General features: G+C 36.9%; 3 protein-coding genes across 5 annotated transcripts; 1 reads left to right on the top strand and 2 right to left on the bottom strand.

The window, feature by feature from the left end:
• The first annotated feature begins 2,161 nt into the window (after nucleotides 1-2,161).
• Nucleotides 2,162-8,090, top strand: LOC132298907 (uncharacterized). 3 transcript variants are annotated; one of them, XM_059795260.1, is made up of 5 exons: nucleotides 2,162-2,317; nucleotides 2,775-2,951; nucleotides 3,067-4,023; nucleotides 4,401-5,037; nucleotides 7,766-8,090. In XM_059795260.1, the coding sequence occupies exons 3-5, from the start codon at nucleotides 3,395-3,397 to the stop codon at nucleotides 7,910-7,912; spliced, it is 1,413 nt and encodes a 470-aa protein (XP_059651243.1). In that variant the 5' UTR covers nucleotides 2,162-2,317; nucleotides 2,775-2,951; nucleotides 3,067-3,394; the 3' UTR covers nucleotides 7,913-8,090. The 3 variants fall into 3 exon arrangements, with proteins under 3 accessions (XP_059651243.1, XP_059651244.1, XP_059651245.1); XM_059795261.1 differs by having other exon boundaries at nucleotides 2,172-2,362; XM_059795262.1 differs by lacking the exon at nucleotides 2,162-2,317 and having other exon boundaries at nucleotides 2,768-2,951.
• Nucleotides 8,091-9,689: 1,599 nt separating this feature from the next.
• Nucleotides 9,690-12,098, bottom strand: LOC132298908 (putative RING-H2 finger protein ATL21A). Its single transcript, XM_059795263.1, has 2 exons — nucleotides 11,386-12,098; nucleotides 9,690-10,279 (listed from the first exon to the last, which is right to left on the bottom strand). The coding sequence occupies exons 1-2, from the start codon at nucleotides 12,062-12,064 to the stop codon at nucleotides 9,846-9,848; spliced, it is 1,113 nt and encodes a 370-aa protein (XP_059651246.1). The 5' UTR covers nucleotides 12,065-12,098; the 3' UTR covers nucleotides 9,690-9,845.
• Nucleotides 12,099-12,455: 357 nt separating this feature from the next.
• Nucleotides 12,456-17,217, bottom strand: LOC132298909 (probable F-box protein At3g61730). Its single transcript, XM_059795264.1, has 8 exons — nucleotides 16,718-17,217; nucleotides 15,671-15,870; nucleotides 15,496-15,540; nucleotides 14,574-14,738; nucleotides 14,428-14,475; nucleotides 13,806-13,976; nucleotides 12,798-12,905; nucleotides 12,456-12,539 (listed from the first exon to the last, which is right to left on the bottom strand). The coding sequence occupies exons 1-8, from the start codon at nucleotides 16,804-16,806 to the stop codon at nucleotides 12,457-12,459; spliced, it is 909 nt and encodes a 302-aa protein (XP_059651247.1). The 5' UTR covers nucleotides 16,807-17,217; the 3' UTR covers nucleotide 12,456.

Here is a 17,217-nt window from a genome sequence, read left to right as displayed (position 1 = left end):
TGACCTTGAGACTAGTAAGAAGATTGCAAAAAACCCTAGTATGCGAATCATGATTGCTCTGGGAAGAACTTCGGAGTCTCTGCGAAAGCTTCAATACTAGTTGTAAGGATGGGAGTTATATATAGAGGCAGGCTTTGGGATATGGTTTGTATGTTATTACTCTAATTGTTGCAGATGTGGTCATTAGTTTTAAAGTGATTCAGGCTGAAGCTCCAAATGGAATTTTCATGTCAGAATTCTGTTACTGATTCCACTGTTGCACGTAATTTCATCATCTTGATTCGTTCGACTGAGTTTTGGAAAAGCTGGAAGAAAAGAAAGAGGGGGATAAAACCATTGGGAGATAAAAGGAAAAGAAAGGAAACAATTTTCTTTCCTCAATATAGAAAAAGAGTAATTGAATGTCTTACTATGGAACTAATATATTTTCTTATCTATTTTTTTCCAGGTCTTGTGTCTAATGCAACAATTTTACATTGTGAATGCAACAATTGTTCAAATGTGTTAAATTTATGGTTTAATGGTGTTATGTTAGAACTTTGTAACTAGATATAATATATTGCATGGATGTTGTATCTTCAATATAATTGTGTTGCACTATGATACAAGTGCGTGCAGAATAAGTGTACGTAATTCCTGTATGAAAGGAAATAAGATGGAGGAAAAACAAATAATCACTAACTTCTCGTTTCAATTATGAAACGAACTCCTTTCCTTGGATGGGAATGCATTATTGGGGATGCTACCAAATTTGATGATCTTATTTGGAAACTAAAATGAAGTTGGAAGAAAGCAATTTTGTTTTAGTGAAAGAATAGTGTAATCAAAAAGAAGAAACATACATCAGCTCAATGGCTTGTTTGGATGCCCCCATCGAAGTCAAGGGTCCATCCAGTAAAGACTAAAGAGAGTCCAATGATCCAAGTTATGACTGACTACTCTGAAAATTAACAGAAGAATGATGTAGAACGAGTATGTTAGCTCTACAGTTTCACACATTGTCAGTGAAATTATCCCCCATTGACCACTCTCTCAAGATTTTTGGTTTCCATTAAAGTTAATTTTTATGTAAAATACTTGCCTATAATAATAATTAGTGGAGAGATTTTTACCATCTTAACAATTTGGATTGACCTCATAAAATAATTATTTTTTGGTTAAATTTACTATGCAAGGCTTCGACGAGTATATGTAACTTTTAAAATTTTTTTTTTACCTTGACAAGAATTTCATACATTCATTTTGCTTTTATGAGGACTTCAACCGTAATCCTTCCATTTTAAGAGGAGAGTACTAGGCTATCTGATTAAACTCATTATTATAGGCATTAATTTTTCGTGCATCGCAAACTTTTTTATCCCTATGTATAGCCCCAAGTATTGGAATCCTTTGTTGCAATAGCCCTGCTTTAGCGGTGATGTAAAATTTTTCAACACATTTAAATCCATTTTTAATACATTTGTTTTAGATTTCAACATATTTATTTTAGTTTTCAACAAATTTTCTCAGTGTTGAAAATTGTGCAAATGTGTTAAAAATATATTTAAATATATTGAAATCTGTTTTCAGTGTCACTATTTTTACCGTCAATGCTAAATAATGTTTTAACACATTTGTCCTTTGTATTGAAATTGGTTTGAAATAAGATTTAAATGCTCAGTGGTGAACCTATCCCAAGCCCCAACGGCCTAACCCAAGTATAAGCCCAAATGCTTCAGTTTGAATATTATTATCCCTAACGGGCCGAAACTATCCAAGCCCCAACGGCCCAACCCGTATGGCCCAAACAATTCAGTGGTACAATTCTAATATAAACCCATCGCTTACATATTTTAAAGGAATATTCGGAGCTCCTGATTGATTATCGTTCTGGAAAGTAGACTTGTCATTGATTTCATTCCGATTATTTAGATATGGATTGAATAAAATATTTGATAACTTGATAACGATTCGAATCTGATAAACTGTTAACTTAACAAATTAGATATAAATTAAGCTAATGCAATTCATTAATAATTCAATCCGATTATAATAGTATATATATTTATATACATCAACACCATATTTGTATTAGATGTAATGACAAAAAAGGAATCACAATGCTCCAGGTACATATATTAGGGTGTTCTCACCCATAGAGTAATAAATCTTCTAAGTATCTATCACTGATTCAATTGATACCAGACACGAGAAAGAAAATTTGTATTCGGCTTGAAGACTTGAGAAAAACCATGAGTGAAAGCAGAGTGATGGTATGATAGATCGATGGCAAGAAGCAAAAAGGGAGAGTCAGCGATCGATTGTCAAACTTTGCGGAGTAATTTATTCTATTTTTTCTTTTCTTTTTTCTATCACCGATCAGGTCACCATTCTCACCATATCTTTCCCTCTCTCTCAATATATATATATATATATATATATATATCTATGTAGGTTTTTATATTGATCGGCATTAATCTTCATCTTCATCGAAATTTCCTTCTCAGATCTTCTAATTCTTACCATTAAATTTACCCATCGCAAGTATATGTTTATGTAATTATCGATTTAATTAGGGTTTTTTTTGGGACTTCTTTGAAGGTGAATTTGGTAATATATTATTTACCTTTGTTTTTTTTATTATACTGATTATTTTTGTAGTGCTCCCACCATTTCCTTCTTTCCAGATTAATTTGTGTGTGTGTGTATATATATATATATATATATTTATATGTAATTTGTATCTTTTAGTCCTTCCTTCAACTCAGTGAATGTATTTTGAATGGAGATTGCAGATTAAGAGAGAGATTGACACATTGAAGCTCCTCAAACATCCAAACGTCGTCAGATTACATGAGGCCAAGAAGCTCAGATCATGCAAACCCTAATTTTTCATCTTTCAAAGCAATTCCCCCACTTAAATCCAACAAGGAATCGTGAGGCCAAGAAGCTCAGATCATGCATTATATTTAGTAAGGTCTTATTTACTCATTTTGTAGTTCTTTGTTACAGAAACTGATTTATCTTCTCTTTTCTTACCCTAATATTGGATCAATTTGCTTAATCTCTTGTGTCTAAATTGCAAAGGGGTATAAGTGATTTGTCGGATCGGACATCCGATAAAGTGGATACCGGATATGGATTGACTATGCAAGAATCCGTCGGATTATCGGATCGGATCGCTTAATATGCTTATCGGATTCGGATCGGATTGACTCTGATCCGGTCCAGATCCGATCCGTTGACAGGTCTACAAGTGGGAAGAGAGAGGGATCTATATTTTCTACGGCTTGGATTCAGAAATCGATTAACCTAAGGGAGATAGGATTCTATAAACTTTCTAGGGTTTATATATCATAGTAAGATTCAGGAATCGACTGGTTAATCTGTCATTGATATAGAGAGAGATTTGATTATGGCGGAGATCTATCAAGTATTGGTGAGACTATTAGACGGCAAGCACAGAATCCTCAATTTCGCGTCTCCATCAATATCAGCCAACTCTATCAAACACCGTCTCTGCGAGATCACCACCATCCCTACCCAAAATCAACGGCTTCTATCTAACGGCCGGCAACTCGAAGACCAAACCCTAATTACCGACGATGGCACCCGCTTGTTCCCCACGGTGCACCTCCTCCTCCGCCTCCGCGGTGGCAAGGGCGGCTTTGGCTCGCTCCTCCGTGGCGCCGCCACCAAGGCCGGACAGAAGAAGACCAACAATTTCGATGCTTGTCGTGATATGAGTGGACGGCGGCTAAGGCACGTGAACGCTGAGAAGAAGCTGGAGGAGTGGAAGGCGGAGGAGGAGGAGAGGCGGCTCGAGAAGATCGCCGAGGAGTTTATCAAGAAGAAGGCGAAAACGGTGAAGAAGGCTGGAGGATCGGGGGAGGCGGATAAATATGTGGAGCAGTATAGAGAGGAATCTGCCAAGTGTATGGAGGAGGTAGATAGATCAGTGAGAGAATCCATTTCCGGTTTGGTGAATTCGAAACGCAAGGCTGCCGGGGTGAATGGATCGGAAGGAAAACGATTGAAGATATGGTAATGATTAGGCTCTAGACTTATTAATTTCTATGTTATTACTTATTTTAATATAAGAAATGAAATTTGAATTTTTGCATCAAGAGATTCTCGGTTAATTTGAATTAATATTGGCAAATGTTTTGTTTGGTTTCTGAGAAATCTGCTTTTTTGATCTGTAGGCAAATAGTTGAATGAAGCTCATTTGTGGGTTTTCCTTTTTGATTTTTTTTTTTTTTTTCCAAGACCTATTTAAAGTAAGGGGGAGCTCCAACCAAATATGCTTAGCTCAACCAATTGGGATAGTTATGTTGAATTATCTTCCTGACATTAACTGTAGCTTATCATAGAATATAACTGAAACTTTATCAGTCAAAATTTTGTTTTCATTTTGTTAGGATGGGAAAGAGAAAATTGGGTGAGAATGATAGCGACTGTGATGATATGGATGAGGATGACAGCTCTGATGATGAGGAGGAAAATGAGAAGTCTATCATTATTAATCACATGAATCATTCATCTTCGAATAAGGAAGCAGAAGGAAGTCCTGGCTCTGTTACTGGTGGGAAACTTGGTGGAGAATCTTCCGATGGGATTTCATCTGAGAGCGGTTCTGAGGGTGAGGGAACTGTGGTAGCAGGAGATTTGGAATCAAATGGAAGTCCTTGTGGAGATGCAGCTCACAGTGAAGGCAATGTGGCTGCTGACCTAGATTTAGAGGTTCATGAAGAAAAGATGGATATACCTTTCCAGGAGCGGGCAGTAGTTTCTGCAACTGAAGCATTTCAGCCTGAAAAGCAAGAATCTGATGGATCTGTGTTTGGGAATGTGGAGGGAAGTTTTGGTCAACCATCTATAACTTCGAGCTCTGCAGAGGCGGCGGATTTTTCAAGCGGAGAAACTGATTCAGAAATTAACTGGGATTCGGAATCCAAATTAGTAGTTCTTGAGGAAACAGTGGTCACAAGCACAAATGTGTCTGATATAGAGAAGCCATTGAACTTCGATGACTATAGTTCTGAAACAGAAATGGAGGTATGCTCCCGATGATCAATTTTCTAGTGCTACTATTTTCATATATTGGTGTTAAATTTTGTTGTTTGATTTATTTTCTTTTCTTTTGCCACTCCATCTTTTGAAACTTATCCAGTTTATTAATCAAATTTATTTCTCAAGAAGCTGTAATTTATTTTGATTGAGAACTACATTTACCTCTCCTTTCATCCCTGTCTGATAGAGGCAGTTGGCAGTAATTGAGTTATACATCTTAGCCCTTGTATTTATGTAGCTTTTTTCTAGTATAAAAGTTAACTAATTTTAGAAGTACAAAATTTCTGTAAGTGGGCAAAAGAGAGGATCCTTTCCGCCTGCTACCATGGTATTCTAATAAGTCCACCCGATAATCTCTACCATCACCATTTTTCTCAATTTTGGTAATAACCATTTTCACATTGATTAGTACCAGTCCATGACCATAGCACTATGAGCCCCCACCTTCATCAAGAATGTGAGAGAGATGGAGAGAGAACACAAAATATTTATCTGACAACAACAATGAGATAGAAGCCCCTCTACAGTGACTAAGGAGGAAAGGGGACAATGTCACAACTTTCATCAGCCACAAAGTTGATCAATTGACCATTGCTGCCACAATGTTAAATCTATTCGCTCGTCTTTCACACACACAAAAATATCTGTGAAAAAGAGAATCCAGAATCCATCTTCACTATTTTTCATTCATAATTAATACAGCTGCAATTGACTGTTGATGAGCCTAGTAGCACCACCACAATCTCCATAGTGCGGTTTATTAGGAGTTGTTTCCATTTTAGTATCTTTTCTAACTGTGTGTTCTTCTTCCCAATAAATTTCTGTCTCTAATCCAGTAATTAGAAAAAGTAAGCTTACATAACTCTTAATTTGTTTCTAATCAAAACCTACCTTGCAAATTGATTTGATTACAGAAAAATTCGATAAGCACCAAGCAGTGTGAAAGAATTCTCAATCTTCAGTGGAATGTAAACACAAATTTTAATCACAAACTCAAATTTGAAAACCTTAAATTATTTCGAATATCTTATTTCTTCCATCATTACTGATTTGTCATTTGGATTGACTAACTTATAGAACTACTTTCTTTCCTTTTTTATTTGATTGAATACGCGGGTTGTGGTCGTGGTTGTGGTCCACTATTGTTGTTATGGGCCTAAGATGCTGATAAAAATTGGCAGGCTTACCTGTGGTTGATGAATCTGTGAATTGTCTATTGGTTTGAGCAGCCATTGTGTTTAAGGTGTTGGTAGGTGGAGGAGACATTTGGATTCCAGAAATAATTTAAAGGGTAAATTATCTATGGTGACCATGCCAAACAATTGGTGTGGTTGAGATATTGTGAGTTGTGGTTGTGTCGGTAGACTTTGTGATGCTTATGGTAGTAGATTGGTAGATGTAGGAAAGGAATTTATTTTGGGTGGTGTTAGATAAAGGTGATATTTGGGGAGGCGGGTTATATAGTTCATTGAGTTAACTTGGTTTGAGGGTTTGAGTTAAATAGGATTTATACTGGGTTTGTGTGAGGGTTGATTGCGACTCGTCAAGTTAAATCAGAATTTCCATTCTCCCTCTCACCGAGGGCACAATAGACGTTTGCCTTTCTTTTTATGGGAAAAATTGATTATGCATTTTTATTACTAAAAAAGAGGTAAAATAGGTATTTGGATATATTAAATGATGACATCATTATAGTCCGTTGCTCACATTCTCATGCATTGTCCTATGGCAAGGGATTGTTGGAATCTTATCTTTTGTCTGTTTGGTATGCGTTGGGTTATGTCTTGTTATCCTAAGGATTTGATTTGTATATAGAGAGAATGCCGTGTGAGTAGTGCTGTTCGCGATTATTGGAGAGTCGTACCACATTGTGTTTGGTGGTGTATTTGGAAGGAGAGGAATAGTAGAATGTTCGAAGGGAAAGAATCGTCCACGGCGATTCTGAAACTTCACATCATACGCTCTCTTTTCAGTTTTGTGAAGAGGAAGTCCTGTTCTTCTTTCGAAGATTTAATTATTTTTTTGGCTTCTTTGGGATCTTAATTCCTAGTTCCACTTTTGTATAAGGGATGCGTTCCCCTCTTGAACTCCTATTTTATTTCAATTAGTACTTATCAAAAAAAAATCACTATAGTCCGGTCATATTTTTTTAGATAACACGGAGGTGTCCACCCCTCTGGGGCAGGAATAAAATACACAATTGCAGAGGGACCCACTCCCTGTGTGTATCAGGTATGTAGGTAATAGTCAAATTGAGATATTTGGGCACAAAGCAAATATTAAATGGAAGGTAAGTGTGTTCTTGTCCCAAACAATAGGAGATGTCATTGTGGTTATGCCTAATCTCAAGAGGAGAGTAGGGAGAACAGATAAAATACACTTTTGGATTATGTTATCTGCTTAAACACCAGGTGGCTGATTCTCTTTCAATATTAAGTTGAATGATTCCTTGTAAGGGAAGGATCATTGTATGTGATGATTGCTTTTATTTGAAAAGTGGAATATGATTTGGAACACTTAACTTCAATTTGTTGTGTTATTGTGCTTTTAATTTGAACAGTCTAATTTCATAAATTTGCAACCAAAATTTTGGCCTGTGTCATCATTCATCTTATCATCATAATCATTGTCTTATTCCATTGTGTATAAAACTGAAGGTAGGTTTTGGCAACAACAACTAATATTATTGTATTTTTTTCCAACGGAATTATAGGTTCTTGGCATGGAAAGATTGAAATCTGAGTTGCAAGCTCGGGGGCTTAAATGTGGGGGTACTTTGCGAGAGCGAGCTGCCAGGCTTTTCCTGCTCAAGACCACGCCCGTGGAGATGCTTCCAAAAAAGCTGCTTGCCAAGAAATGAGGTTTTCTAGTATGCTTCATCTGACTTGGTTCTATTTTGTGTCGATTTGTACAATTAGTGAGATCCATGCTGAAGTGTGTATCGTTTGTTGTACTACTGGTTATTAGTTGATACTCCTGCTGTAAAGCTGCAACTCTGTGAAACAGTTTAATGAGATTTTCCTCATTATGCCTTGAAATTCTCTGACATAATGAATATATGTATAATTAGCAATGGCACAACATGATCTTTACTTGCTATTCTTTGTTTATAGTTAAGTAAATCTTTAGAGAATGGGAAGGAATTTGCCACTATAAGCACTGGGGATAAAAAAAAAGTGAATTTTCTAACAGACGATTAACATGATTCAAGTGTCATTTGTAATATCACAGTATCTGAATCTCTATTTAGTGTTAAATGCTTAATTGTTGCACAGGGGCAGCAACTTGGGCGGGCTAACCCAAGCCCAACCCAGAAATTTTGAAATTGGAGTTTATATTCACAAATCGGGTTCATGTTCGGATTGGTTTTTGCCAAAACCCAGACAAATTCAGGTTGGGCTTGGGCTCAACCTGAACCAAACCCAAAACCCAAAATAATTTTTATTTATTATTTATTTATTCTCTCTCTCTCTCCCCCTGCCGCCGTTCATGCACTTCTCGCAATCCTAAAACGAACGGCGAAGCTTCTGATTGGGTTTTGTCAAAACCCAGACAAATTCAGGATGGGCTCGGGCTCAACCTGAACCAAACCCAAAACCCAAAATAATTTTTATTTATTTATTTTTTTTTTTTTTTTCTCTCTCTCTCTCTCTCCCCCGCCGCCGTTCATGCACTTCTTTGCAATCCTAAAACGAACGGCGAAGCTTGAGAGTTGAGAGGGGGGCATGCTTGAGAGTTGAGAGACAGCAGCTGAAGCTTGCAAACGGCGAACCCGAATTGGAACAACGGGCAATGGAAACCGAAAGAAATGGGTTTTGATTTTTTGAACAATCTGAAATGATATGCGGATATGGGTTTTGATATAGGTAATAAGTTTTGAACTTTTGATTCTTGCAGACGGATAGATAAACTGAAATATATGGGTTTTGAACTTCTAATTCTTGTTGATTTTGTAGTTTGTAGTTGCACAGAGAGAGAGAGAGAGAGAGAGGGAGCAATTTCAGAGTTGAGAACGAGAGGCTTGACTGATTTTGCTGCTATAGCCAGCTAAGCGAGCGAACGACAAAGTCCTTTCTGACCCGAGCGTATCCAAACCCCTCATAAAGGGCTTCGTTCAAACAAGAATCTTGATCTGTATGGGCCAATTTTCGACGACAAATCTTAGTCTTGATACTGGCTTGGCACTAACAGTCAACTAGTCGGGTTGCGGAGCTCCCCAACCCTAGAAATATCCCCACTTCCGATGAACATCATTATTCTGCTTTACGGATTTATTCAATTGAAATGCAAGTGGAATGAATTTCTCGATGAGATGGAGGCGATTTGGGAGGCTAAAATGATTTGCCCTAAAAATATATATATTTTTAATAATAATATAATTAAATGTATATAATATATATAAATTTCTAAAAAAAAAAAAAAAATTATTTAAAAAAAAAAAACCTCAACCCATCAACCAGACCCAACCCGTCCGAAAATATTCGGTCTGGGTTATGACCACAACCCATATTGAGTACAATTCAGGCTGGCCCAAATCAACCCGATTCGGGTTGGGGTTGATGTTGGGGCTGGGTTGGGTTGGGCCAGCCCAACTTGCAGCCTAATTTTAAGTTATCACGGTTGGATTGAAAAAAACATGCTAATAAAATATTAATGTCTATAGGGTAAAATAGATTGTGATTACAACTTGAAAATTGAACATGTGGATTTCCCACAGAAAAAGAAAAAGAAAAAGGGGGGCCCTACAATCGCTATACAACAGAAAAGAACACAAGCAAGAAAGTAATAGGACATCAAACATGGTGATGAGCAGGAGGGGATGGAGAATTTCTGCAAACAGGGCATGTGCCGGTCATCCGAAGCCACTCGTCAATGCAATGAGCATGGAAGCAGTGTTTGCACTCAGGTATACACCTGACTGTCTCTTTGGGGCTGTAATCTGACAAGCATATTGGGCAAGTGTTATCATTTGGCCATGGAAGGCGTCTGCTCTCACCGAGGACTACTTTGGTATAGGACTCAATGGTTGATTCATCCAAGCCTGTGGATAAGTTGGTTGATTGCGGTGTTACTGCAGCTATGGTGAGTGTGGTATTGGTCGCAGGACTGCGTAGATTTCTGTCGTCCATGCAACACATGAAAAATGCAATACCAAATGCACATGTGATGGATGGAAGGACAATGACCAAGGCAATGATGCTGAAAACTCTGAGGCTGTTAGTCCTACCTGGAAATGAAGAATAACATTAGACTTGTCCAAAATTTGATCTTCATGATTTTATTGTCATATATGTTCACCATTCTGTTATGGTATCAGATGTTCTTTCTCTGATAGTGGGAACGCAAAATTATTATTATTATTATTTTGGGATATCAGTAAGACCATATCTCCATGTTGCACACTGATAAAGATGTAAAAGCATTCATACGCTAGCATGCTCTGTGAGTACTTGTTATCAAAGTGGAACACTTATTGTTGACAATGTAGCTCACATGTGGTGGTGGCTAAGCCATATTGCTGTAGTTTACTATAAAGTTTGAATCACGGCAAACAAAACCAAATCCAATTTCAATGAAGAAACACCAGTGGTTTGAGCCTCGAATATTCTTAACTGGTGCAACGCGATCTTTCTTTATTTAGTCTCTCATTAAAGAATAAATCCCTAGACAACCAGGGAGTATATTTTCTTTTGTATCCGAATTGGGAGGTGAAACCGTAGAGGAGATATATCCCGGAGAATATATATGTTTATAAATGAAAGTAGATTTCAGTGGTAAATAATGTTCATTCTACGTTTCTACTGCAGGCAGACACGCATCCATGGATTGTTTTATTTTTTACCTTGGGAGTGAAATGAGAGGTAAATTGAAGAGAGAGACTGAGAGTAGGTTGTTCAAATCGAAAGTCAGCTTTGGGCTGTGCAAAGGGTTTACAAATACAATAGTAGTTTAATACTATAACAAGTAGCTCAGCAAGCCATTCGGATGGGGAAATGAGATACAGTAGACTAGTTAAACAATGGATTTGGTCGAGTTGACATTGTTTATGTTAGTCAACTGTGTTATCTTCCAAAACCTGTAGCCCGTAGTTGAATATGAAAAGCATATCTTTGATCAAGTCAAAGTACCTTTAACTAATATAAGATTATTGTATGTCATCTGCTTTATCGTTCTAACATTGACCTCTACATAACCAACAAATTACTTAATTCTCAAGTTAATCTCGACCTTTATCAGTTCTTCAAATATCTCAATTGAGCAGTAATGGAGTTGTGAACTATTAATTTTGTGGTATGGACATAAAAAAACCCAAAGAATAAGAGAGCTCATTACCTGTCCTGGAACTGTAGAAACATGTAATTTCTAGGCTTGTGTCGTTCTCTAACCCGCACATGCCGCCTTGTGCTTCACAATCTTGACAATAAGGCACATTCCATGTTAACTGAAGATCGTCACTGAGGTTGGATGAAAACCCATCCTGATATTGAAGTGGCCTCGATACTGGAATCGGCAAAGCAGCCATTATCTTGCACTTGGTCATCGATGTTACAAGAGTCAATGAAGATGTAGCTAAAGTAGTGTTTGTGGAATTACTGAGGCAATCGATGGAAGTGAATCGAGACCTCGTGAGCTCAGATGGGCAGCTAAGGAAGGTGTAGTTCTGATAATAAGAGGGGCTGAAAGGACAACCTGAAAGATTGATGTCCAATAGCCGTCTTGGGAGGCAATTATATGGATCGTAGAGTTGTATTTCTTGTGCCTGGTAGTTGATATCGCGTACCAAAAATTCTCCTGAATAAGGAAGATTTAGAACCGTGACACCCTGACTACTGCAGCTCAGATCGAATCCGGGATAGCTACAGTTTTGAGACTCCTGGCCTTTTAGCTGGAAAGGAAATCGAATACTGAAGCTGCTGTTGGCACACATGGAAGTTTGTGGGCAATGATTTGTTGCGTAAATAACAGGAGAGAGGAAGAAGAAGAAGAGGAGGAGGAGTTTCAAGACACCCATATGTTCAAAAGTATTGATTGCAAGGATGGGCAGGTTTAGGAAGCAAAAGGAATAGCTTGATCTGATACTCCACCAAACAATTATGCTATTTTAAAGTCAAAAGTTCACACCCAACTTGCACCCGTAACATAGACCATTTAAGTAACAGTTTGTATATTTAGTTGTGTGCGCTCAGGGACCAAATGGAAACACCATGGATGTAAGAAGTTTCATTTTATTTATTTCTTTCTATTGCATCTTGAGGTACATAACTACCCTTTGAATTCAAGCACGAAATTAGCTGTATCTGCGTAGTTGAAGGGAAAAAAACAAAACAAAACAAAGAAAGAAAGAAAAAATCTAGAGGAAAGTGGATCTAGTTTTTGCTATTAATTTTAGGGATATGAACAGAATTACAGGAGCTGCTGAGAGATTCGGATGGAAACAGCTTCCCCATCAGCTTCATCTCTCATGGCATGGTATTTTACGTGAAGGCCTGCTTCAAAAATGAAAGAAAAATAACGAAATAGTTATTTATAATATAAAATTTCACAATTGCATTTAAAAAAAAAAAAAAATTCACAATTGAGCTTCATTGTAGAGTTGCAGACTGATTTATAACCATTTAAAGACAATTCAGGGAAGTGCCAAATATCTGAATGCTCAAGACTTGTAAAATAGTGATTCATATAAGATTTTCAGCGTGATGGGCGAGAGGATAAAGGATGCAAATACTGAGGAGGTGTTTTTTTACCTTCATTTTCCTGCAAATTGGTATTGACGGCGACTGCATGGAGTGATATCATAGCTTTCGGCTGCCAGTCTTTGGGTTTCCCTACCCATGACTTGAGATCAAATACCTCTGCCATACCATTTGGAAATTAGAGGATCATTTCATATCTTAAATATCAGGAACCAACCAAACATTTCACCAACATATCACTTGCCACTGTAGGAAAGTGAATGGGGTGATCAGTAGTAAATCAGATCCCTTCAATATTTTTTTAATTCATCAATTCTTATGTGTGACAGGTGCATATCAATTGATTGCATTCTCTTTTCATCATGGAATCCTCATGCATATATTTCTGGCTTTCAGATCATAATGCTGGACAATCACATTCAATTTACATTTCTGAAAGAAAAAAAGAAAAAAAGTATCTATTTACATTTCTGTGCTAATACCCAGGAACTTTTGAATGCCTTCAAGCCGCATGACTGAGACAATGACAATCCTAATGAGATTAAAACGTTATAAATTTACATGTTCTCGTGAAAATTTATCAGAAAGAATTTCTCTAATGGTCCATCAATGATTAAGAATTCTTTAGAGTTAAAAGGGTAACAGAAACCTCAAGTTATAGAACAACCATTTTAATTACAGCCTTAAGTTTAGAAGAACAAGTTCTTTTTTCTCGTCTTAAGTGCTTTCAGCAATATCATAGAATATTTATATTTACATCCCGAATCCTGAAACATCTCAAATTTCTTGTCATACCGTCCATGAAGATGAAGTATTTTTCTATTTTATTCTTTTCTTTTCTTTTTAACACAAATCCTAGGTTTGTTTTAAGAATATGAGGAATCACAACAATTATATCATTATGCTCCCCATTAAACTTCTGTATACGAGGGATCCTCTTAAGCAGTCCTCTTTCTTAGGCCTTATGGATGTTGATCACAGTTTCAATTTTTTTCCACTTAACAGAAAAAATGCTATAGAATATAGTATGTTAAACTAGCCATGGAATAAGAAAATTACCAGATGTTGAGGGATCCTTGAGGTGTTTAATGTCAAAAATGGCACCACAAGCTCCATCTATATGCTTTTTGACATCATGGGATCCTATCAGCTTGTACTCCCAGCTCCCGTCCTTGTATTTGTCATTCAGGAAGAGCTCCATATGCCTTGCATCCAGTGTCTGCATTGTTCCTGCATAGAGTCAAGTTTAAATTTTTCGTCTATATGTCCCTCAACCTTCATAGGTGAACCTTCTGAGTTTTGTGTTCTTAATGGAAGAATGTAACATACATCCATAATTGGAAGTTGTTTATGTGGAATATTTTGGTCATTAAACCAACTAAACGAGCAGGAACATTCAAATAGGTGCATCATCTCTCTTTACTATGTTTGGTATGATTCACGAAACTGTTAACATTGAGCAGGAGAATGCTATTTCTTTCATCAATGCAGAAAAAAAAAAATGTAATTCACTCCAGATTGAGTGATTGCCATTTTCAATGCATTGAGTGATTAGAACACGAAGTGGAACTAACTCTTACCTCCTTAATCACATCCATAATCACTAATAATGTCTATTGATCTTAATTAAAATACTCATTCAAGTACATTATGGACAGAAGAAGGCAATTCCATTGCTCACCATCACATGTATTGAGGTCACAAACAGGGCATCGAACAAGCTGTAAATCTGAAAACATGCTCCTGGTCAGAATACAGTTAAAGGGATGGTAATGAATTTCAACATATTGACCCGGCCTAAGGAATTTCCAGGACAGTGAAGTGTACCAGCAATCCAGATGCCAGATTTAATGTTGTTTAACACGCAAAAGCCATTCGACTGCAACATTTTATCTAAGCCTTCTTCTATTGGAATTTTTGCTGGAGCAATCAGCTTCTCTGTCAGGAATGCAACTGGTGAGTCAAAGAAAAATGCCCCGATCCGCATCCAATCTGGTTGATCCATCAAAAAAGAAAAGAACATTTATGTGTCTGGAGTTCAGACATGAGATATTACATGGAATGTATTTATTTTCTGCTTGAGAAAATGTAGAACATATATAGTTCTCTCTTTAGTTTCCCTCTTTAAGTGCTGAAGAAATTCATGCGACTATTAACTTCCAATGTAACTAAAGGCTGATGTATATTGGTATTAAGAAGTGTCATATGCAGAGGCAATGCAACACATATTCATTAGTGTTCCGCTCATTGTTCAGCTTGTTCTTCACATAAGGCATCAAAAACACTGAAGTACCATCCAAACACAAAACTAATCTGAATCACATCATGTAGATAAATTTGTTATTTTCCTATAGTAAAGCAAATGCAATTCCATCCAAATCTGAGGCAAATGTAATTCCACCAAAATCTGAGGCAAATGCAATTTATATACTTGTAAAAGCAATAGTAACAACTTAACAATGAAGGGACTAAATATACTTATAAAAGCAACAGTAACAAGCCTGAGATCCTTGCTGATGATAAGGTGGTTCTGAGACCATTTAGACAGATACTTCGTGCCAATCAAGTCCCAATTAATATTAAAAAAGTGTGGAAAAATTGACACTACTAGTTACAAAATCACCTATTATATTGTAATCACAGGACCATCAGAATTTTCACACTACCCAACAATCATAAATCACCAGAAAAATAAAAAATAGGAATAAAAGAAAATAAACAGAGAGAGTGAGTGTGTGTGAGTATATACCAATATGTTTCTCCTGCTGACGAAACATGTAAGAGTGACTTCCATCTGCGTCACAGTAAGCAAACAGAGTTGATCAGACGGCGAGACTTAATCGGACACTAATCTACCTTAAACTGTTGCAACACTATATCAAAAATAGACACGTGGCAAGTCATTTGAAGGATATGATCATCACCGAAAGCTGAAGCGTAAAGCTTGATCCATTTGAAGGACACCTTGCGAGGATCAGGGACTTGAAGATCGCGCAAACAGGCAAACTTCCATATACTCTCATCCATGATAATGCGGTGGAACCACTTGCCCGTTGCTGCGAGCATCACCAGAGATTTTCCGTCCAAGTACTTGGCGATCTCCGTCCACACGTCCTCTTCGTAACTGTAATTTTGCGTACAAATAATAGAAACAGTTAAATGCGAAAATGTTTGAATCGTAAATCGAATTAGAACAATCAAAGCACAAATAGCATCTCATATTTTTTTAATTCAAACTTAATTCTGATCGATCAAGCTTTAGATTTCAATATTGATCAGCATGTTTGGAGCAGAGACAGATTTTGATCTATAAACACACACAGATTGAGCTTTCCAGTACACAAACAGGTTACCTGTTCTTTTTTGAATTGATCTTCAGATCAAAACTGTTAAATGCGAAAATGTTTGAATAGTAAATCGAATTAGAGCAATCAATACATACATGTGTACGTATATACACACACACACACACACATTTGAGCTGCATATGTGATGAAGCGAAGAAGAAGTAGAGTTATTTCCCGGGAACAGTTCAAACAATGCATCGATCTAACAGAAGGAACTAATTCAAAATTCATGAAATCAGCTAAAATTTAGACTTTGAGACCAAACGTCAAGTGCATTACATATCAGAATATCAAGATTAACAGTCAAAAATAGTCTGAATCTAAAACGATACAAGATCAAATGAGGCTGAGATCAGCAGGAACAGGATAAAAAAACAAAAAAAAAAAAAAAAAAAATCAATACAGAGATTCCAATAGCTTTTTACACTCGGATCAGTGACCGGTCGAAAATTCAAGCAAAAATTCAAACTCGATTTGAAATTCGTCAAAAACGGAATTCAAATCAAGCTTCAAAACGATTTGTATTCTAATTTATGCGCACTTAGGTATATATATATATATTTGTGTTCATCTATATTATATGTATATAGAATAGAGAGAGAGAGAGAGAGAGAGAGAGAGAACCAGTAGAAAGTGGAGTGAGGAGTGAGAAAGGTGGATCGAGGAGAGATGCAGCAGCAGATTGATTTCTCCCTTCGCAATCGTTTCCCCATTGCTTTCGTGCTTCAGCGATAAACAGAAATTCGGAATGAATAAATTAATGGAAAGAGCCACATCTGGCTATATATAGGCGCGGGAAGACCAGATTCGAAAAATATAACAACAACAGTGTGTGACTTGCATGATACCCAAATTAAATCTCCTTTTCCTGCCAAGAAAAAATAGGATAAAAAGAGAAATATGGGCTAAGCTCCATTACATAGTTCAAATATCCAATTCTTAATTTTTTTTTTCTTTTTTTTTTTCTTTTCCGATGAAACAATTGTAATATTTTTTGTATACATGTGAATGTATTTTCCAGGTGGGCCAAGGTAAAAACCAGGCCAGACAAGGGCAGAAGCCCAATAATGAACCAGCAAGGGAACAAAAAGAGTTTCCCGGCTAGGTTGGCCCAAATCCTTTTC

The sequence above is a fragment of the Cornus florida genome, unplaced genomic scaffold (assembly GCF_030987335.1).
Source record: "Cornus florida cultivar Cherokee Brave unplaced genomic scaffold, ASM3098733v1 CherokeeBrave_3.0.0_Hap2_Chr03, whole genome shotgun sequence".
Lineage (NCBI taxonomy): Eukaryota > Viridiplantae > Streptophyta > Magnoliopsida > Cornales > Cornaceae > Cornus > Cornus florida.
Note: the sequence above shows the minus strand (reverse complement) of the source record. Positions and strands in the feature narration are given on the sequence as shown.